Source organism: Oncorhynchus mykiss, chromosome 30 (genome assembly GCF_013265735.2).
Source record: "Oncorhynchus mykiss isolate Arlee chromosome 30, USDA_OmykA_1.1, whole genome shotgun sequence".
In the NCBI taxonomy this organism is placed as follows: Eukaryota; Metazoa; Chordata; class Actinopteri; order Salmoniformes; family Salmonidae; genus Oncorhynchus; species Oncorhynchus mykiss.
Window position 1 is genome coordinate 20,777,479 of NC_050570.1, and position 23,600 is coordinate 20,801,078.

The 23,600-nt window shown below is 42.7% G+C and overlaps 1 protein-coding gene across 1 annotated transcript in view; it reads left to right on the top strand.

Annotated features, from left to right (window-relative positions):
- The window catches only part of LOC110521535 (glypican-5), a 145,122-nt gene that overhangs the window by 56,417 nt on the left and 65,105 nt on the right, over positions 1 to 23,600 (top strand). Inside the window, exon 7 of the mRNA XM_021599137.2 lies at positions 20,940 to 21,060. Coding sequence (XP_021454812.2) covers positions 20,940 to 21,060 — 121 coding nt within the window. The remainder of the gene's footprint in view (positions 1 to 20,939; positions 21,061 to 23,600) is intronic.

A 23,600-nucleotide genomic window follows, 5' to 3' on the forward strand; every position in this document is an offset into this window, starting at 1 on the left:
CATTTCTTGTTTCTCCTTTTCTATTGACGAAGCTTTTGTCCGGTTGAATTTGTTAACTTGTTGACTGTACTGCAAAGGTGATATTGAATTGTGTTTGGTTGTCAACGCAACCAAATAACAACATTTTAAGGAGATTTATATTTTTTGTCACTGACTAAGTCTGGTTTTAATTTAACTTTGTCTACAAAATAATTATTTATTTGTTGGATTCATGTCTCCATCTCATCCAAACATCAAAGTAAAAAATAGGACGGAATCAAATCAAACTTTATTTAAAGTGCATTTAAAGTTCGGTTTGATTTAGTCCTATTCTTTAACTTTTTGGTAGAGATGGAGATATGAATCCAACATATCAAATATTAATTTGTAGACAAACTGGAATTAAAGCCAGACTAAATCAGAGGACCTGATGGAACTATACAAGCAGAAGATCTCCTTGAAATGTTTATATTTGGTTGTGTTGACAACCAAACACAATTCAACATCCAGTTTTTCTACAAAATACAATTGATATGTCGGATTGACATCTCCATCTCAACCAAAAATCGAAGTTAAAGAGTAGAACTAAATCAAATCAAACTTTAAATGCAGTTTAAATCAAATTATATTTGATTTAGTCCTATTCTTTAACTTCAGTTTTTGGTTGAGATGGAGACGTGAATCCAACATATGAATTATTAACTTGAAAAATACATTTTAAATCAACCAAAGCTTGAAACAATAGGCCTATATTTATTGTCTACTTTTAGTTGAACCCTGGGTTGATTGAAACAATAGCAGTTGATGACTTCACAAATGCTATAATATTATAGGCCTAAATAGTATAATTGATTATATATGATTAACAGAGTATGGTTACATTTTATTTGCTTTGTTAAACCTACAGTTTGAAATGACGTCAGTAGCAACAGTGAGATCTCAATAATAATTATTACGATAGCACATTGGTAGTAGTTTTAACCAAGGCCAGGGCTGCTGGGCTTGGTTAAAACCATGGATGGGAGGCCAAGGGGTAGCTGTAGATAGATCAACTCTCCAGTCAGAGATGCTGCCCTTCCTATTATTAGTATTATTTTTGATAGTGGATATAACATTGAAGATCTGCCGTTGTTTCAAAATTACAAATTCAACATATTTTATACAAGATTTGTCTATGTTGAAAATTGGTTACTATGACGACATAATCATGTGGTTTAAAATGTCACCTTTTTGCAAATCCAATGTATTTTCCACATAGATTCCACATTACAATACGTTGAAAAAACGTTGATTCAACAAGTTTGAGCCAGGTGAGTGGTCTTATTTGAAATAAATGCAAGAGTATGCTGTTTAGTAGTACAAATGTTCTTGTTCTTGCTGTAGTCCATAAATAGAGACGGTTCCATTTAGATCACCCAGTCAGTCACACAGACTGAGACTTCGCCATGACGCTCCATTGGATCGGAGAAAATAAGAGTACTGGTTAATTACAGTGGAGAAAAGAAATGCCCTCAATTATGTTTTCTTAGTATGCTAAAGGACAATCCAGTACTAATGACCAAAATGAGCTGTGAGGCTCGGGTCGTTAGTGACATCTGAGGATGAGTGATGTTAATTAGTGAGAGAAGCTATAGTGTTAACCTCCCTTTTTTCCCACACACATACAGTCCCTCAGGGACAAGCAGTTTTCCTGATGGCAAAGTGAGGGGTTATTTGTCAGATGGTTGGTCTCTTTTGATTGATAACAGTCAGATAGGATCATTCTGAACCTGGTAAATGCCAGCTTCTTGCTCCCCGCTGCACATGCAGGGGTTTCCCCTGCCTGCCTGCCTGCCGCCAGTCATCAGGGATATCAGGTACTGTCCTGAACTCTGACCCCCAGTCCCCCTCTGGCCTCAGGCTCCTCTGACACCACAGTGTCTTCTGTTACCTAACAACCTTCTAAAACAGGAATGACAGGAGTAATTTCATATTTACTTTCCTTTCCTTTGACCGTAAAGAGTAGGAGTAGCATTTAAAAGGGGGAAACTCAGGGGCTCTTGGAGGTTAGAGTTTTAAGTGGTTACATAGAGGGATCTGGCCCCTCCAATCAGGTACTTAACGGCATATAATGTGTCTGTGCTATGCTGTCTATTCCAGTGATGGAGATCTTGATGTGGAGCAGTGAAACTTTCTGGTGATTCCTTCCTCTGAAGAGTGGTCTCCAATGACCTCTCACCAGGAAGCTGCCGGCCATATGGCCAATCAGAAGCTGCAGCTGGCGCTGTGCCTGGCTGCCCCACTGGCCTGAGGTCTAGACCCAGGTTATTTCTAGATTCATCGTAGCACTGGTTTCAAGTGTAAGTCGTTGGCTCTGTCTATATTCAGCAGGTACAAGTATTGTGATGCTGTCCAATCCAGCACTGTGGAAGCAAAAACCACACTGGTGACCTGATTGATGTTTCTCAGAACAGGTCATTTCATTAACTAGCTACACTAGCCAGGGGGAGTCACTGGGTATGCGGTGTAGCAACATGCCATACTGTGCCATGCCCTGTCTCTGCTTTTCATTCCTGCCAGGGAAACTGGATCCTGGTATTCAGCAGCAAAAAACTGTTTTTACCCTAGAGACCAGCTCCCAGTGTCAGAGCTCCAGAGGTTACAGACACTATCGATATGAGATGCAAGCTATTGAAAAACATGACTAAAACACTGAGTCAAAGCGCTTCATGAACTCAATGACAATAGCAACACAGAAAGCCCCACAGGCCAGAGCCAACACAGACAACACAGAGGTCATAGCTGTGCTTCCTGTTGGCTAGTTCTTTTTTCAATCTCCTTTTTTCTATGTTGCAGCATGCCTGTGTTGCCACAAATACCCTCAGAGAGCTGTGTTGGGTTGAGAGAGATGCAATACAACGTATTTGTGTATGATCGCTAGGAGCCTGAAGCAGACAAAGAGACAGGATGAAAGTAAAATGGTCTGTGGATTTATGGCCTTCAGGGGAAAGCAAAGAAAAAATCTGCTTTGGAAGCAACAATATAAATGTGTTCTCAGACAGACCTTTCTGTAGACCTTTCAGTTATATTATATTATACACCTCAGATTATTATCTCTGAATTATTACTCCATGCTGTGACTGTTTGTTATTCCACATTTGACTGGCCTAAATCACGACAGAAAGCATACATTACTACTGGTAGTCGTCATAGGAATGAGGGAGGGAGTGTGGTGGACCGTTAGACATCACAGCAGTGCACTCAGCCAAGCCTCCTTCTCAGGCTCCCATGATCTTCGGCGGTGGAAGGGCTTTTGGGATGTGTCCCGTTACCTTGGCCACAGAGTATTTGTTGGTGTTTGGGGAGAGCACAGTACATGAATGACATATAGTGCTGGGCACACTTTGGTTTTGGGGTTGCTGGTTTGCATTTCAAGTCAGAGGAATGTACCTAAAGAGCATGAGCTGAGTCTCTGTCAGCCCACTCCTGACCGCTGCGCCAGGCCGTATCAGCTGGGCTACCAGACCAGAGCAGACCGGAGGCTCCACGCCTTGGAGCTGGAGCAGAACCGTGTGGCCAGCGTTGAGTGCTGAGTCACATACACCCCATATACAAAGGTATAATTATATATGCTGTGTGGTAAATAGGCTAATAGTTTCCAACCAGTCCCGCTGAGCTGTACGGTTTTTCTCCATGGAGCTTTGAACAATAATGTCTTGTTTTTTAGGGCGTGAGGGTCGTTTTGAACTACCACAGTATGACAGCCTCTGTTTTTGTGGTCTGGGTTTGCCAAGTCCCCCATTATGGCTATGTTAGATTATGTGTTTCCTCATCAGGGCAGGCGTACAGCCTCTTTCTCTCGCACAGGCTCACTCACTGAACAAGCGCTCTGCTCTACTCATAGCCTTGAGGCTGGAGTTGGACTCTACACAGCAGAAAGCCAAGTGGTCACAGTGTAACCATCTGTTCCTATCCATCCTGTACAGGGAGGCATCACCTGATCTAATACGTCTGGACTGAACTGATATGCTCTCTATTCCCAGTTCAGGAGTTGAGATAATCAGTCCAATCAAGTGATTTGGACCATGACCAAAAGCCACGGTTGCCTAGTGATTGGATAAGAGTAACTATAGCCTAGTGCAGTGGAATTCAAACTTTTTCTGCGGGGACCCCATTTTTTTCAGCCAGAATTTATGGGGATCCCAATTTTTTCATACAGAATTTATGAGCACCCCATTTTTTTCAGACAGAATTTATGGGGACCCCATTTTTTCTCAATAATTTATCACGACCACAACCCACCCCAAATGTAATGACACAACCTTAAAATCAATACATTTATATTTTTACATAAACAAATAACCTTCAATTCATTACATTTTAATCTCTCATCAAAATTAAAATAAACCAATACATGCATTTACTCCATAATATTTATTTTATTTTTCAAATGATCTTTCTCAATAAAATTGGGGTCAATGTAAATAGTCCGGGTGGCCATTTGATTAATTGTTCAGCAGTCTTATGGCTTGGGGGTAGAAGCTGTTAATGAGCCTTTTGGTCCTAGACTTGGTGCTCCGGTACCGCTTGCCGTGCGGTAGCAGAGAGAAGTCTATGAGTTGGGTGACTGGAGTCTTTGACAATATTTTGGGCTTTCCTCTGACACCGCCTAGTATATAGGTCCTGGATGGCAGGAAGCGTGGCCCCAGTGATGTACTGGGCAATACGACTACCCTCTGTAACACCTTATGGTCAGATGTTGAGCAGTTAACTGGTCAGGATGCGGCCGATGGTGCCGTTGTAGAACTTTTTAAGGATCTAGGGACTCATGCCAAATCTTTTCAGTCTCCTGAGGGGGAAAAGGTGTTGTCGTGCCCTCACTAATGTCTTGGTGTGTTTGGACCATGATAGCTCGTTGGTGATATGGACACAAAGGAACTTGAACATCTTGACTCGCTCCACTACAGCCCCGTCGATGTTAATGGGGGGCCTGTTCGGCCAGCCTTTTCCTGTATTCCACGATCAGCTCGTTTGTCTTGCTCACATCGAAGGAGAGGTTGTTGTTGTGGCACCACACTACCAGGTCTCTGACCTCCTCCCTATAGGCTGTCTCATTGTTGTCGTTAATCAGGCCTACCACTGTTGTGTCGTCAGCAAACTTAATGATGGTGTTGGAGTCATATTTGGCCACACAGTCATGGGTGAACAGGGAGTACAGGAGGGGACTGAGCACGCACCCCTGAGGGGCCCCAGTGTTGAGGATCAGTGTGGCAGACGTGTTGTTTTCTGCCCTTACCACCTGGGGACGGTCCCTCAAGAAGTCCAGGATCCAGTTGCAGAGGGAGGTGTTTAGTCCCAGGATCCTTAGCTTAGTGATGAGCTTTGTGGGCACTATGGTGTTGAACGCTGAGCTGTAGTGCATGAACAGCATTCTCACATAGGTGAACAGCATTCTCACATCGGTGTTCCTTCTGACCTTTCCCAGTTGGGAAAGGGCAGTGTGGAGTGCGATTGAGATTGCGTCATCTGTGGATCTGTTGGGGCGGTAAACAAATTGGAGTGGGTCTAGGGTGTCCAGGATGATACTGTTGATGTGAGTCATGACCAGCCTTTCAAAGCACTTCATGGCTACCGACGTGACTGCTATGGGGCGGTAATAATTTATGCGGGTTACATTCGCTTCCTTGGGCACAGGGACTATGGTGGTCTGCTTGAAACATGTAGCTATTATAGTCTCGGTCAGGGAGAGGTTGAACATGTCAGTAAAGACACTTACCAGTTGGTCCGCGCATGCTTTGAGTACACGTCCTGGTAATCCATCTGGCCCCGCAGCTTTGTGAATGTTGACCTGTTTAAAGGTCTTGCTCACATTGGCTACCGAGAGCGTTATCACACAGTCATCCGGAACAGCTGGTGCTCTTATGCATGCTCGTCTGTTAGGCTTGCTTCACTGGGCAGCTCGTGGCTGGGTTTCCCTTTGTAGTCCGTAATAGTTTTCAAGCCCTCCACATCCGACGAGCGTCAGAGCCAGTGTAGTAGGATTCAATCTTAATCTGTATTGACGCTTTGCCTGTTTGATGGTTCGTCTGAGGGCGTAGCGAGATTTCTTAAAATCATCTGTATTAGTGTCCCGTCTTTGAAAGTGGCAGCTCTAGCCTTTAGCTCGGTGCGGATGTTGCCTGTATTCCATGTCTTCTGGTTGGGATATGTGCGTACGGTCACTGTGGGGACATCGTCGTCGATGCACTTATTGATGAAGGCGATGACTGAGGTGGTATACTCCTCAATGCCATTGGATGAATCCCGGAACATATTCTAGTCTATGCTAGCAAAACATTCCTGAAGTGTAGCATCCACGTCATCTGACCACTTCTGTACTGATCGAATCACTGGTACCTCCTGCTTTAGTTTTTGCTTGTAAGCAGGAATCATGGTCACATTTTCCAAATGGAGGGAGATGGAGAGCTTTGTATGCGTCTCTGTCTGTGGAGTAAAGGTGGTCTAAAGTTTTTTTTCCCTCTGGTTGCACATGTGACATGCTGGTAGAAATGAGGTAAAACCTATTTAAGTTTGCCTGCATTATATCCCCTGAATGAGCATTTTCTTGTTTGCTTATGGCCTTATACAGCTCATTGAGTGTGGTCTTAGTGCCAGCATCAGTTTCTGGTGGTAAATACAAGGCTACGAATAGTATAGATGAGAACTCTCTTGGTAGATAGTGTGGTCTACAGCTTATCATAAGGTACTCTACCTCAGGTGAGCAATACCTTGAGACTTCTTTAATATTAGACATTGCGCACCAGCTGTTATTGACAAATAGACACACACCTCCACCCTTCGTCTTACCAGACGTAGCTTCTCAGTCCTGCCGATGCATGGAAAATCCTACCAGCTCTATATTATCAGTGTCGTTGTTCAGCCACGACTTGGTGAAACACAAGATATTACAGTTTTTATTGTACCGTTGGTAGGACAGTCTTGATCGTATATCACCCATTTTGTTTTCAAGTGATTTCACGTTGGCCAATAGAACGGATGGTAGTGGAGGTTTACTCACTCCCCTACAAATTCTCAGAAGGCAGTTCGACCTCCGCCCCCTTTTTCTCTGTCTTTTCTTCGTGCAAATGACAGGGATTCGGACACGTTCCTGAGAAAGCAGTACATCCTTGGTGTCGGACTCGTTAAAGAAAAAATACTTGTCCAGTTTGATGTGAGTAATCGCTGTTCTGATGTCCAGAAGTTACTTTCGTTCATTCGAGACGGTAGCAGCAACGTTATGTACAAAATAAGTTACAAACAACTTGAAATAACAAAATAATACAGTTTGTTAGAAGCCCATGAAACGGCAGCAGTCCCCTCCTGCGCCATCTTTGAATAACGCTGGCCTCGTGTATAATCCAGGAGAGGAAACTATATTAGAAATTATATCTGGAGCTATACCATAGAGAATGTATTTAGAATGGTTTCTGTATAAGCACATTGTGACATCTTGCTCATGTGAAAAGGGCTTTATAAATTAATTTGATTGATTCATTGATTGTTTGATTGATTGATATGTGTGTAGTTTTCAGATGAGAGAGTAGAGATGTGGGAACCTCTTGGGAAGCCCTTGGCTTTTAAGGGTGAACATGTGTGTCTTCACGGGCTGACTCATTTGATTGGTTAACAACCCAGAGGCAAACAGACGCGAGCTGATTGACTCAACCACTCATTACTGTGAGAAAGCAGTCTGTCTCTCTGTCTTCCGTACACTTTGTTCAGTATTCTCATTTTCACTACCATATACTCTGTGTTTAGCATAGTCATTGTGCTCAGTGTATGGTATCAATACTTCAGTATAGTCAATATACACTTTAATGAACACACAATACAATTTTACTGTAAGCATTTTCATTATTATAATTACTGACTGTTTGGTTGGTTTTTATTGAGTACATGTACAGGCACATGCATCATGTTCAGGATCACCCCAATGTTATTTAGTGAGTGTGCATCAAACACAGCGATCCCATAAATTACTATGGTGTGCATGAGAACAATAAGCAGGATGTGTTGGAATAGAGTTGAACCAGTCAGAGTCTTAATGGGTTCCAAGTGTTGTTGGTACACATCGTCAGACCTATGAGTCCATCATCAGGACCCAACCACCCACAGCAACCACAACAGGGCACATCTTCCTGTCAACTCCCCCCAGCTTTTGGGAACTAGTTAATGGAGGCCCTTTGTGGTTGTCTTTGTAGTTGATTGACCATTTGATGAGTCTCAATGAGTGTCTATGAATAAGCTCAGTCCCCTTACAGATATAAGTAGAAACTACAGGCTTACATGTTATAAAAGTCAGTGACAGTGTAATGGTGAAACATGATGAGTACAACAGTATGCGTCATAATACCCATAAAACCTAGTGGTCAAACAGGGAAATGGTTCCAATAGTTTTTCCACCATTCATTTTTCCCCATAGGGGATTTTAGAAACACTTAAAATAAGGGCTGTGTTCCATGTAGGTTTACCCTGGCATGACATTTTGATAACCGTGTAAATCTAGGTTAAGGGGACTTTTAGCAATATATTTGCCTGTATTTACCCCCCCCCCCCCCCCCAAAAAAAATGAAATGCTAATTAGCCCGACAGTCTAGGGGGGAGGGGGGGATGGTAACGAGACCCGTAACATAACTCATGCAATTTATAATAGTGACAAAGTAACAGTGAGAACGAAATAACCACAGACAACTAAATTATCGTCAAACACATGGTTTATTGGAAAACACACAGTAATGGGGGGGGGGGGGGGGGGGGAGCAGGAAAAGGGGCGAAAAGGGGAGAAGGAGAGAAAAGAACACAGGATACATACACACACACACCCACAGGACACCTGTATCCGTAACAATTATGTAAAAATAATGGTGCAACACTAATAAGTCTAATATTATTTTATAACCAAAGCCCTTTATCTGTCACGAGTCCGACCGAGGGTGGCTCCCCTTCCCGGTTGGGTGGCGCTCGGCGGTCTTCGTCGCCGGCCTATTAGCTGCCACTGATTGTCTTTCCTCCCCCTCCTTGTATGTTTATTGTTAGCACCTGTTAGTGAATCATTAGTTGGGCTTTATTAGACAGCCGGCACGCCTGTTTCTTTGTGTGGGATTAATTATTGTGACCTTTGGTTATGTAGTAGAGGAACGTGTTTGTTCCTGGTTGTGTATTCGGCTGTACTATTTTCGTCCCCCGTGTTTGGGGCATTTTGGTTTTGAGCACCCAGTGTTGCGTTAGTGCATTAAAGAGCACAGTATTGCACTCTCTGTTTCCTGCGTCTGACTCCACACCCACGACACCCAGAGCGTTACATTATCCAGCATTGGATTTGTTCCCTTTCTGCCGTCCTGAAACATAATCTTCAGTGTGCCATAGATTTGTGTTTTTCTCTATGTTGCTATTTGCATAATGGCAAAGTTAACCAACATTTTGGGGTTGTGAACAATGCGGCAGCAGCAGCAGAGCTGAGGAAACGGGATTAGTTTTACTGGGGTAGGTCGGGTAATGGAATTATGTGCACAAGCACAAAACACCAGATCTGTCATTTTACCGCCGTCCGAATCTGCCATGTTAGTAATTTGTACATGGCAGGAGAGTAACAATTCCAGCCAGAATAACCAACTGTTTTTGTCGGACTCTGATAATACTAGTGCAAATTGACATCAAATCAAAGTTTATTTGTCACATGCGCCGAATACAACAGGTGAAATGCTTACTTATAGACTCTAACCAATAGTGCAAAAAAGGTTTTAGGTGAACAATAGGTAAGTAAAGAAATGAAAACAACATTAAAAAGACAGTGAAAAACAGTAGCGAGGCTATAAAAGTAGCGAGGCTACATACAGACAGCGGTTAGTCAGGCTGATTGAGGTAGTATGTACATGTAGATATGGTTTAAGTGACTATGCATATATGATGAACATTTAGTAGAAGTAGAGTAAAAGAGGGGTTGGTGGGTGGTGGGTGGTGGGACACAATGCAGATAGCCTGGTTAGCCAATGTGCAGGACCACTGGTTGGTCGGGCCAATTGAGGTAGTATGTACATGAATGTATAGTTAAAGTAACTATGCATATATGATGAACAGAGAGTAGCAGCAGCGTAAAAGAGTGGTTGTGGGGGCACACAATGCAGATAGTCCAGGTAGCCATTTGATTACCTGTTCAGGAGTCTTATGGCTTGGGGGTAAAAACTGTTGAGAAGCCTTTTTGTCCTAGACTTGGCACTCCGGTACCGCTTGCCGTGCGGTAGTAGAGAGAACAGTCTGACTGTGGTGGCTGGGGTCTTTGACAATTTTTAGGGCCTTCCTCTGACACCACCTGGATAGTAGGCATGTGATGTACTGGGCCGTACGTACTACCCTCTGTAGTGCTTTGCGGTCGGAGGCCGTGTAATTGCCGTACCAGGCAGTGATGCAACCATGCTCTCGATGTTGCAGCTGTAGAACCTTTTGAGGATCTCAGGACCCATGCCAAAATCTTTTTTTTTTTTTCTTGAGGGGAAACTGTCTTGGTGTGTTTGGACCATTCTAGTTTGTTGGTGATGTGGACACCAAGGAACTTGATGCTCTCAAGCTGCTCCACTACAGCCCCGTCAATGAGAATGGGGGCATGCTCTGTTCTCCTTTTCCTGTAGTCCACAATCATCTCCTTAGTCTTGGTTACTTTGAGGGATAGGTTGTTATTCTGGCACCACCCGGCCAGGTCTCTGACCTCCTCCCTATAGTCGGTGATCTGGCCTACCACTGTTGTGTCGTCTGCAAACTTGATGATGGTGTTGGAGTCGTGTCTGGCCATGCAGTCGTGGGTGATTTGAAAGAAGTATCTGATTTTGCTAGGTGTTGCTCACGGTTTGAGCAAAAAAAACAAATAACTGAGTCGATAAATTAAACAAAGTGCTGTGCATAATCTATATATGAAGGACCTACATTTGCAGTTGCATGAATTAACTTTCACAGTGAATGTTTTTGTTCATATGTTTTTGCGCCTATTTAATGTAACCCTTGCTGTTAATGGATCACAAAGCAGCATACAACTGACCTAAACGTTTGGATGAGTTCACTTTTTAAAACGCATCTCAAGTGCAGGTGCACTGTTTAGCTCACATCTGAAGGCTGGGTGTATTTAGAACGTCTACTGCGGATCGCTAGAATATCCTAATGATTATGATCACACTTCCTCAATTGAATTATTATGGCGACACTATACCAAAGATGGTTTGGTATGGTTTAGAAACTTGGGTACAAATCTCGAGCTATCAGTGTAGCCCTGTAATCGCCTGGACTATATACATGCCTAGAAAAAGAACTCCAGGCTTCCGTCATAACTGTTAATTTATTGGAAAAAAATTAAGAATTACAGGGAGCAGTTTGGAAAAAACTAATCCCATTGGAATAACAGACATTCTGGGTAATAATTACATAACCAACATTCTCTAGTAATACTAGTCCCATGCAAATATGGCTTTGCCTAATTGTCTAAGAAAATTGCGGAGAGAGCAAACTCCAACTTAATCAATAGCCTAACTGTTAAATGTGCCTGGCTTTATAAATCATCCATATAAATCTACAGAAATAAGACAGATCCTGCTTCTGTTGCCTGTTTGAGTATTTGTTTAATAGCCTACTGATTCCATGAGCACCAAGACTCATGCAACTGCAAAATGTCAGATCAAGCAATTTCACAGATTTGGCTGTTTTTAATCTTTGCTATGGGGGGAAGTTGACTTTGTTCATAGCACATAGCCTTGAGCTTCATGGTTTGTTTTGTGGGAAGTTGACTTTGTTCATAGCACATAGCCTTGAGCTTCATGGTTTGTTTTGTGGGAAGTTGACTTTGTTCATGGCACATAGCCTTTAGCTTCATGGTTTGTTTTGTGGGAAGTTGACTTTGTTCATGGCACATAGCCTTTAGCTTCATGGTTTGTTTTGTGGGAAGTTGACTTTGTTCATGGCACATAGCCTTGAGCTTCATGGTTTGTTTTGTGGGAAGTTGACTTTGTTCATGGCACATAGCCTTGAGCTTCATGGTTTGTTTTGTGGGAAGTTGACTTTGTTCATGGCACATAGCCTTGAGCTTCATGGTTTGTTTTGTGGGAAGTTGACTTTGTTCATGGCACATAGCCTTGAGCTTCATGGTTTGTTTTGTGGGAAGTTGACTTTGTTCATGGCACATAGCCTTGAGCTTCATGGTTTGTTTTGTGGGAAGTTGACTTTGTTCATAGCACATAGCCTTGAGCTTCATGGTTTGTTTTGTGGGAAGTTGACTTTGTTCATGGCACATAGCCTTTAGCTTCATGGTTTGTTTTGTAGTGTTTATTGTTTTGTTCGGCATCTTTTCTAATAAAAAGAAAATGTACGCTCACCACGCTGCACCTTGGTCTACTTCATGCAACAGCCGTGACAGTTACTTATAATGGATTTGTTGTTAATACTGTTACAAACAGGCAAAACAATTGTCATCTAACAGCACCTGTTTGTCACACATAATATGCACGCAGCTCTCTATGCCCTTCTTTTTCTCCTTCTTATTGTTATTATTACAATTATGATCATGATTAAAATAAGTAATGTTGTTCTCGTTAGTAGGCTTTGTATAGCCTTGTATAACCAGCATTGAGCTGTAGGCCTAAGAGAGTGTCCTGTTTAGTCTTAATACCGTAACTTAGGCCTGTATTTCAATATATAGGCTACTGTATCTATCATTCATTCATGCCATCACAAAGCATACGAGACATTCATGCTTTGAAATGCAATCAACCATTTAAGTTTTAAAATGAAATAACAAAGGGAGCTTTGACTAATTAGCCTAAACAAGAAATAAACCGCAATTCACGAATGCATGCAACTGTTTCTGTCTGCTGTAATAAAGGCTTTTTACAGTACATATTTTTCTCCGTTAGAACAGACTCCCTGGTACACTTATTTATTGAGTGTTGTTTACTCTGTTCCAAATGGTCAGAAAATAATAATAATATTGTAATCTTAATAGCAACTGTTTGGCACACATATTTACGCAACACTTTCTTCTATACCCTCCATTTTCTTGATCTCCAGATGGTTCCACCACAAAGTCAAATGTCTTCCACAGATCTGACTTCCCTTTTCCCTCCTGAGTAACCAGTAAACATTTGCCCGTTTTGAGTTTCTTTTTTATGTCCTCCACCTCCATTACTGGTCACATGCATGCAATGCTTACAAGTTTAATGTAAAGAGAGCAAGGGTTGAGGGAATAGGGAATGTTTTCCCTAAACAAATGAGGGATTTCAGTAACATAACTTTTCAAATCAAATCAAATCAAATGTATTTATATAGCCCTTCGTACATCAGCTGATATCTCAAAGTGCTGTACAGAAACCCAGCCTAAAGCCTCAAACAGCAAGCAATGCAGGTGTAGAAGCACAGTGGCTAGGAAAAACTCCCTAGAGAGGCCAAAACCTAGGAAGAAACCTAGAGAGGAACCAGGCTATGTGGGGTGGCCAGTCCTCTTCTGGCTGTGCCGGGTGGAGATTATAACAGAACATGGCCAAGATGTTCAAATGTTCAGAAATGACCAGCATGGTCAAATAATAATAATCACAGGCAGAACAGTTGAAACTGGAGCAGCAGCACGGCCAGGTGGACTGGGGACAGCAAGGAGTCATCATGTCAGGTAGTCCTGAGGCATGGTCCTTGGGCTCAGGTCCTCCGAGAGAGAGAAAGAAAGAGAGAAAGAGAGAGAGAATTAGAGAGAGCATACCTAAATTCACACAGGACACCGAATAGGACAGGAGAAGTACTCCAGATATAACAAACTGACCCTAGCCCCCCGACACATAAACTACTGCAGCATAAATACTGGAGGCTGAGACAGGAGGGTTCAGGAGACACTGTGGCCCCATCCGATGACACCCCCGGACAGGGCCAAACAGGAAGGATATAACCCCACCCACTTTGCCAAAGCACAGTCCCCACACCACTAGAGGGATATCTTCAACCACCAACTTACCATCCTGAGAGAAGGCCGAGTATAGCCCACAAAGATCTCCGCCACGGCACAACCCAAGGGGGTTTCAGTCAGAAACAATTACGAAACTAAATGGAGGAAATTGTTTCATTTGTGTGTCTTAATTATTTAATCATACTGTGTGCTTAAAGCATCAGACAAGCTCAGTGCATATGTAGTTGGTTTTATTCAAACACATAGGGTGTGTCTGTCTCTGGAAAAATATGTTTAAACATGTTGACCAATCAATTGGTCGAAAGAACAGGACGACTCTCGGTCGACCAAGATTGTGGCTGCCTGCCTGTAGGTAGATAGACCTAGTGAGCCAGGGGTTAGAGCTCATTGTTGATACTGTGTGAGTAGGCTGGCTCAGATTAGTATTTGTTTATTTACATTTGCACGACACGCAGCTCTTTTGTCTTCACTTCCCTGGAAACACAAGTGTAATGTTAACCATGCGATCGCTTTGTTTTCTACAGTGGTTGAGGTGAATTGACCTCACAATAGTGGTTCTAATGTAACCCACTCAAATTAGATGATCAACTATTCAATGGATCTCTCTGGAACGTTCATGTGTCTACATCATGTTAGTGGTGATCCCGGGGTTGTTGTGGTCTGGGGGATGCAGCTGCAACAGAGGACATATGGGTGCCGCCTCTGGAGCCCCATGATGCTATTGGTTGGATTCGTTATTCTTGAAGCACCTGCGCTCTGACATCTCTTACTCCTGCAGGAGGAATCTCTGTAATATCCTCAATGCTCTCTTGCTCCATAGTTCTCTCCAGTAATGAAATCCCATGTGTGGCTTCAGGGTTTCTGTGTGTGTGATTGAGTGTGTGAAGGTGAGTGTGTGTGTGTGTGTGTGTGTGTGTGTGTGTGTGTGTGTGTGTGTGTGTGTGTGTGTGTGTGTGTGTGTGTGTGTGTGTGCGCCTGCTCGCGTGTACGTCTGTGTACGTGTACGTCTATTTTGTGTGTGTGTGTCATGTGTTATATATTATGGGATTCTCCTTCAGACTTTGTGGAGTAGCTCAGGGAGTTAGGGACCAGGGTCTGCTCTATCACAGAGGCTTCGTCCTACTTATCCATCCACCCACCTCTCTCTCTGCAGAGGCTCTAATCTGTTCTGTGGAAAAAGCTTGTCTGTGCATCAGACCTTCACAGTCTGCCTGAACTTAGTAGGTTAGTCTATCTCGCTCTCCCACTCTCCCCCCTCTCTCTTTTTGTCTCTGTCTTTCTCTGTCAGGGTTTCTTCAACTAACTAACTAGCTAGGTCTTGTGTTTTGACAGAAAGCTATTCCTAAACTTCTCAATATATTTTTGAGATTGACCCTAGATGACCTTCAATAGGACTCCAATAGGCAATTTGGATCAGTCTAGTTCAATATCTTAATCATTTTAACATTTCAGATTTCACTTGACGTATTGATCGACTGAATTGCTGAGACAAGCAGATACAAAGGACTTTACTCTAACTACTGATCACAATACCCTGTGATAACCTCAACTGCTGATCCTCATCTACTAAGATGAAGAGGTGGCAAGAAAAAAAGAGATGAACAAAACGAGAAATAGAGCGAGATAAAGTAAGGGATCTCTCTCTTGGTCGACCGGGATCTCTCTTCAATCACAATGGTTGACACCATGTCCTTTATTGTGTCTCATCTCATCTCCTCCTCATCGTAATTAATGGATTCACAAAAATGCAAAGGCATCACCGGGTCCTGCGGTGTCTCTGCCTCTGACATCTGACGTGTTTACCCTGACACTGAGCTGTAATGAGGAGGCTACTGGTCTCCTCTTTTCCTCGATTCCTCCACTACTCTTGTTATTCCTGATAAACAGCCTTCCACCCTCTCCTCTCTCCTCTCCCATACCTGGATCTGCAGTCATGCCTCCTCGCAAGGTCGATTTAATTTGAGTTTTTATTTATATTTTTATTTGAAATTCAGTTTAGTTTCTGTTTTCAGACTTGATTTACTCATTTTTTATTTAGTTTCAGTTTGATAAAAAATACATATTTAGGTTTTATATTATTAATTTTCAGTTTTAATCTAGTAGCCTATGCGTGGGAGGCTAGGAGCCATTTATGTGATGTAGGCCTATAGTTTTTTGGGGGGGGATGTCACTTCTTGCCACTGGGGGACAGTAATACATAAGGTTATGGGCCAGGACCAAAGACTTGGATAGACATAACATCTCTGTATCTGTGTCATGATGGCGTCTGTGGGCAGCGCCATTGAGGCCATCTCCATCATGAAATAGTCCATTTTCTTCTTCACAAGTAAAATTCATTGGCTGATCCGTCCTGATGACCCGACTGCCACAACTCTAACTGGGTCATCAGGTCATGCTGACCGGATCATCAGGAGGGATCAGCAAATGAAGTTGGAAGTCCCGCCCAGTTGACTAAATCAAAATGGCTAAAGTCCTCAATTGCGCTGCCCATGCTAACACATTCTATTGGCCACTAAAGGACTCCATACAACTCTATGGCCAGGGCATAGGTTTGGTTAGGTTTAAATTATAAATCAATCCTAATGTGACTTGGATTTAACCCCTTCAGTGTTAACAAAAAACAACTGCAACAACAGCAAAAACATAAGCAATACAACACTTCTTCACCAATCTATCAGTTCACAGCCAGCCAGCTTGTGTGTGTGTGTGTGTTTCTGTTCAACCTAACAAGATTTTCTGATTTATCTTCAAGAAGACTCTGCGTTCCAGAGAGGTGGTCGTTCGGTTTCTCAAATAAAATTATTTTCTCCAAGAACACTTGGTATACAGAGACAGAAACCAGATCCGGTGCCACAGGACACATCTTTAGATATACAGTCATGCTGTCTTAACTTATTTGGGATAGGGGGCAGCATTTTCACTTTTGGATGAATAGCATGCCCAGAGTAAACTGCCTCCTACTCTGACCCAGATGCTAATATATGCATATTATTATTCATTTGGATAGAAAACACTCTGACGCTTCTAAAACTGTTTGAATGATGTCTGGGAGTATAACAGAACTCATATGGCAGGCAAAAACCAGAGAAGAAATCCAATCAGGAAGTGGGAAATCTGAGGTTTGTAGTTGTTGAACTCAGTTCCTATCGAATACACAGTGGGATATGGGTTATTTTGCACTTCCTTAGGCTTCCACTAGATGTCAACCGTCTTTAGAACGTTGTTTCAGGCTGCTCATATGAAGGGGGGCCGGATGGGAGCTGTTTGACTAAGGGGTCTGGCAGCAGCCTTGTTCTCAGTGACGCGCATTTCACATGAGAGGTAGGTCTTGTTCCATTGCTTTTCTACAGACAATGGAATTCTCCGGTTGGAACATTATTGAACATTTATGATAAAAACATCCTAAAGATTGATTCTATACTTAGTTTGACAAGTTTCTACGACCTGTAATATAACTTTTTGAACTTTTCGTCCGATTGGACCTGAACGCGCGTTTGGATTTGTTTACCAAATGCCCTAACAAAATAATCTATTTGGACATAATTGATGGACTTTATGGAACAAATCAAAAATGTATTGTCGAACTGGGATTCCTGGGAGTGCATTCTGATGATGATCATCAAAGGTAAGTGAATATTTATAATGCTATTTCTGACTAATGTTGACAGCGCAAAATGGCGGATATTTCTTTTGGCTGTTTTGGGCTCTGAGCTCCGTACTCAGATTATGCTTTTTCCATAAAGTTTTTTTGAAATCTGACACAGCGGTTGCATTAAGGAGAAGTTTATCTATATTTCCATGTATAACACATATATATTCATCAACATTTATCAAGAGTATTTCTGTAAATTCATGTGGTTCTCTACTGAACGTAACACGCCAATGTAAAATTAGATTTTTTTATATAAATAAGAACTTTACCGAACAAAACATACATGTATTGTGTAACATGAAGTCCTATGAGTGTCATCTGATTCATTTGATCTCTATTTCAGCTTTTTGTGACTCCTCTCTTTGGCTGGAAAAATGGCTGGGTTTTTCTGTGACTTGGTGGAGACCTAACATAATCATTTGTAGAGCTTTAGCTGTAAAGCATTTTTGAAATCAGACACTGTGGCTGTATTAACGAGAATTTTATATTTAAAATGGTGCCTAATACTTGTATGTTTGAGAAATTTGATTTATGAGATTTCTGTTGATTTGTATTTGGCGCCCTCCAATTTCATTGGCTGTTGGCGAGGGGTTCCCAGACAGGTTAACAGCACTGGAGAGGTGACTTACCCCTCCCAGGTATCTCCGCTTCCGCAGCTCACTGGGGCCCTTAGTGTCCTGCCAGGTTGACCCTCCAGCTGGACAGTGACATCAGACACAATCTTTGATGCGCCAAAACTATATTTCTGAAGCACTGTGGTCGAGATGCTTGCTGGATTCAACGTGCTGGCATCTTCCTGGGGTCCTGCTGCTCCACTGCTGTACTCTCTGGTTTGCTGAAGTACAAAATACTCTGCTTCCCTCAGTGGCTCCATCTCTGTTGAGTGATGTGCCAGAGACACACTTGGGTCATCAGATAAGCTGCTGCAGGGGTTGGATTGAAGTTCGCTCCCAGAGGATTCAGTGTGCATGTGAAGTGCTCACGTAGTGACTTCAGGAGGACCTGTGCCAACTGTTTTGCAATAGTAGTTGACTGTGTGCCTCAATATTGAGAAGGCACAACACCACATCAGACAGCGGCTGGCTGTCAGATTGAAATTGTTCGGTGTGGATTGCGAACGGCATCAGCAACTTCACAAGCTCTTCTATCTTGACCGAGTCATGCTTCTTGCTCGCCCTCTGATTTCTTCCCTGTTAGCTAGTGAAAGTGATGCACAGGCTAGTCCTATTTGAACATTTATCCGCCAGATTCGGAAACTTGAAAACCTCATTAGAAAAAAAGCTTGAAAATACAGTTTGCTTTTTGCACAAAGTTCATGGCTTTTACTATATTTTAGTTAGTTTTGCAGTCAAAGATAATAGTTTCAGTATAGTTTTAGTTTTTCAAATGTTTTTCATTTTTATTTCAGTTTACTAAATTGTTTTTCCAATTGTCGTTTTTATTTTAGTTTCAGTTTTTGTTCACTATAATAACCTTGCCTCCAACCCGCTCCATTTGACTTCCTATTTAATCATTTACAGTGCACTTTGGAAATGATTCAGACCCCTTCCCTTTTTCCATATTTTGTAATATAACAACCTGTAAAATGCATTAAATTTTTCCCCTAATCAATCTACACACAATACCCCGTGACGACAAAGCGGAAAATGTTTTTTAAAGATTTTTGTCAAAAATAAAAAACTGAAATATCTTATTTACATAAGTATTCAGACCCTTTGCTATGAGACTCGAAATTGACCTTAGGTGCATCCTGTTTCCATTGATCATCCTTGAGATGTTTCTACAACTTGATTGGAGTCCACCTGTGGTAAATTCAATTGATTGGACATGATTTGGAAAGCACACACCTGTCTATATAAGGTCCCACAGTTAACGGTGCATGTCAGAGCAAAAACCAAGCCATGAGGTCGAAGGAATTGTCCGTAGAGCTCCAAGACAGGATAGTGTCGAGGGGAAGGGTACCACAAATGTTCTGCAGCATTGAAGGTCCCCAAGAACACAGTGGCCTCCATCATCCTTAAATGGAAGAAGTTTGGAACCACCAAGACTCTTCCTAGAGCTGGCCGCCTGGCCAAACTGAGCAATCGGGGGAGAAGGCTCGGGTCAGAGGTGACCAAGAACCCAATGATCACACTGACAGAGCTCCAGAGCTCCTCTGTGAAGATGGGAGAACCTACCAGAAGGACAACCATCTCTGCAGCACTCCACCAATCAGGCCTTTAAGGTAGAGTGGCCAGACAGAAGCCACTCCTCAGTAAAAGGCACATGATAGTCTGCTTGGAGTTTGCCAAAAGGGACCTAAAGGAAAAGATTCTCTAGTCTGATGAAACCAAGATTGAACTCTTTGGCCTGAATGCCAAACATCACACCTGAAGGAAACCTTGCACTAACCCTACAGTGATGCACGGTGATGGCAGCATCATGCTGTGGGGATGTTTTTCAGCGCAAGGGACTGGGAGACTAGTCAGGATCAAGGAAGGATTAACGGAGCAAAGTACAGGGAGATCCTTGATGAAAACCTGCTCCAGAGCGCTCAGGACCTCAGACTAGGGTGAAGGTCCACCTTCCAACAGGACAACGAAACTAAGCACACAGCCAAGAGAACACTGGAGTGGCTTCGGGACAAGTCTCTGAATGTCCTTGAGTGACCCAGCCAGAGCCCGGACTTGATCCCGATCGAACATCTCTGGAGAGAGCTGAAAATTGCTGTGCAGCAATGCTCCCCATCCAACCTAACAGAACTTGAGAGGATCTGCAGACGAGAATGGGAGAAACTCCCCAAATACAGGTGTGCCAAGCTTGTAGCATCATACCCAAGAAGACTCGAGGCTGTAATTGCTGCCAAAGGTGCTTCAACAAAGTACTGATTAAAGGTTCTGAATACTTATGTAAATGGAAGTGAAGAAGGTCGTCTAAATTCCATGGATCCCTATGGGATTCCTGGGTCAGACATCACAACTCACCACTCTAGGTCAGCTTCCCGGCAGAGCTGGGCTCTGAGGCTGAATCACACAGCTCATTGTGCTCCGCAGTTCTTTTGATGAGAGAATTTTTTTTAAAGGTCATAGTTAATCACTATAAAACAGGCTAGAGGAATGGCTATCTGTGTAAGCAGGTTCAGGGGTGGGTGGGTGGATGGACCTCACGACATGCAGACCAAAGTGCTGAGCAGAATTCTTTGCCATTGTTTTAAATGGCTAGTGAGCTTGGCCATTCAAACTCGAAAGTCATTGCCTGTGTACTCTCACACAAATACTTTCATGTGTTACTTTCATCAACAATACATCAATATTTCAAGTCATTGTGCTACATAATTGTTTGTATTAAACTCTCCATTCTCTCTCCCATCTCGTCCCTCCTCAGTTATGTGGGCCGTGTTGTGGGTAATGGCCTTCAGGCCCAGAAAAACAACCCAGAGATCAAAGTCCGCAGCATCGACCCCATCCTGGTGGGAGCTAGAGACAGACTAGAACATTTCAAACGGGTATGTCTCACTACCACTGTTTCTCCTTCCGTTTGACATGTGACTGTAAACTTGACCACTGATGACACCAAAATGTCAGTTACATACCATTCTGATACTTCTTCTGCAAACTTAATCATATTCCTATTTCAGGTTTGGACAGAAATGTTGTATGAGGACAAGTGTTGGAGTTGTATTCAGGGCAATTATCTGCAGGCATAGGGATCTATCACACATCTCTAGTATGCAAACAGCTGTGTGTCCTAGGGCCATGCCTGTTGCACTATATTATCGAAGATACTGGTAACGAACGCAAGATATCACATCGGCATTGTTTCCAATGGGAGCAACTGAAGCATAGTGGGCAGAACAAGCAAGGATGTGGGCAAGGCATGTGTTTCCATATTTACGTTTGGGAATTTACGTTTCTGTAAATTGTGTGTGTGAAATACAGTGGGGCAAAAAAGTACTTAGTCAGCCACCAATTGTGCAAGTTCTCCCACTTAAAAAGAGGAGAGAGGCCTGTAATTTATCATAGGTACACTTCAACTATGACAGACAAAATGAGAAGAAAAAAAATCCAGAAAATCACATTGTAGGATTTTTAATGAATTTATTTGCAAATTATGGTGGAAAATAAGTATTTGGTCAATAACAAAAGTTTATCTCAATACTTTGTTATATACCCTTTGTTGGCAATGACAGAGGTCAAACGTTTTCTGCAAGTCTTCACAAGGTTTTCACACACTGTTGCTGGTATTTTGGCCCATTCCTCCATGCAGATCTCCTCTAGAGCAGTGATGTTTTGGGGCTGTTGCTGGGCAACACGGACTTTCAACTCCCTCCAAAGATTTTCTATGGGGTTGAGATCTGGAGACTGGCTAGGCCACTCCAGGACCTTGAAATGCTTCTTACGAAGCCACTCCTTCGTTGCCCGGGCGGTGTGTTTGGGATCATTGTCATGCTGAAAGACCCAGCCACGTTTAATCTTCAATGCCCTTTCTGATGGAAGGAGGTTTTCACTCAAAATCTCACGATACATGGCCCCATTCCTTCTTTCCTTTACACGGATCAGTCGTCCTGGTCCCTTTGCAGAAAAACAGCCCCAAAGCATGCTGTTTCCACCCCCATGCTTCACAGTAGGTATGGTGTTCCTTGGATGCAAAACAGCATTCTTTGTCCTCCAAACACGACGAGTTGAGTTTTTACCAAAAGGTTATATTTTGGTTTCATCTGACCATATGACGTTCTCCCAATCTTCTTCTGGATCATCCAAATGCTCTCTAGCAAACTTCAGACGGGCCTGGACATGTACTGGCTTAAGTAGGGGGACACGTCTGGCACTGCAGGATTTGAGTCCCTGGCGGCGTAGTGTGTTACTGATGGTAGGCTTTGTTACTTTGGTCCCAGCTCTCTGCAGGTCATTCACTAGGTCCCCCCGTGTGGTTCTGAGATTTTTGCTCACCGTTCTTGTGATCATTTTGACCCCACGGGGTGAGATCTTGCGTGGAGCCCCAGATCGAGGGAGATTATCAGTGGTCTTGTATGTCTTCCATTTCCTAATAATTGCTCCCACAGTTAATTTCTTCAAACCAAGCTGCTTACCTATTGCAGATTCAGTCTTCCCAGCCTGGTGCAGGTCTACAATTTTGTTTCTGGTGTCCTTTGACAGCTCTTTTGTCTTGGCCATAGTGGAGTTCAGAGTGTGACTGTTTCAGGTTGTGGACAGGTGTCTTTTATAATGATAACAAGTTCAAACAGGTGCCATTAATACAGGTAACGAGTGGAGGACAGAGAAGCCTCTTAAAGAAGTTTTTACAGGTCTGTGAGAGCCAGAAATCTTGCTTGTTTGTAGGTGACCAAATACTTATTTTCCACCATAATTTGCAAATAAATTCATTCAAAATCCTACAATGTGATTTTCTGGATTTTTCTCTCTCATTTTGTCTGTCATAGTTGAAGTGTACCTATGATGAAAATTACAGGCCTCTCTCATCTTTTTAAGTGGAAGAACTTGCACAATTGGTGGCTGACTAAATAATTTTTGCCCCACTGTAACTAAATTTGTCATTGCACTCCTTCTAAAAGACAAAGGGTTAAGTCTATAAAGTGTACAGTGTAAAGATTGAATTGAGATCAATTGTTTCATCGAAGAAAATGAGCAGAATGTCAGCCAAGTTTAATCTAACTCCATTTTCTCACACTTCCGCCACTGGACTTCCTCACATTACAATATTTGGTTTTGAGTGGAAGTTCCATACAGATGCTTCAAATTTATACATCCTGTGAGACATCTGGCTCCTTCTTCTGTCTGTGATATTATGTTGGTTGATGTCTCTGAGTTAACATTGGACCTGGGCCTACTGTACTGTTCTGGGTTCTGATGAGTCAGTGGAGTGGACAAGACCTTTCTGTCTGGTCACACGCTCTCATCTGGGCCCATGGCACTGGGATGCACCAGGTCAGAGGTCACAGATGGCGTGTCGTCACTGAAATGGTGATTGTAATGCCTCCAGGGATAGCTGCTCCCCATCATGTGAAAGAGTGATTAAGAGGTGATG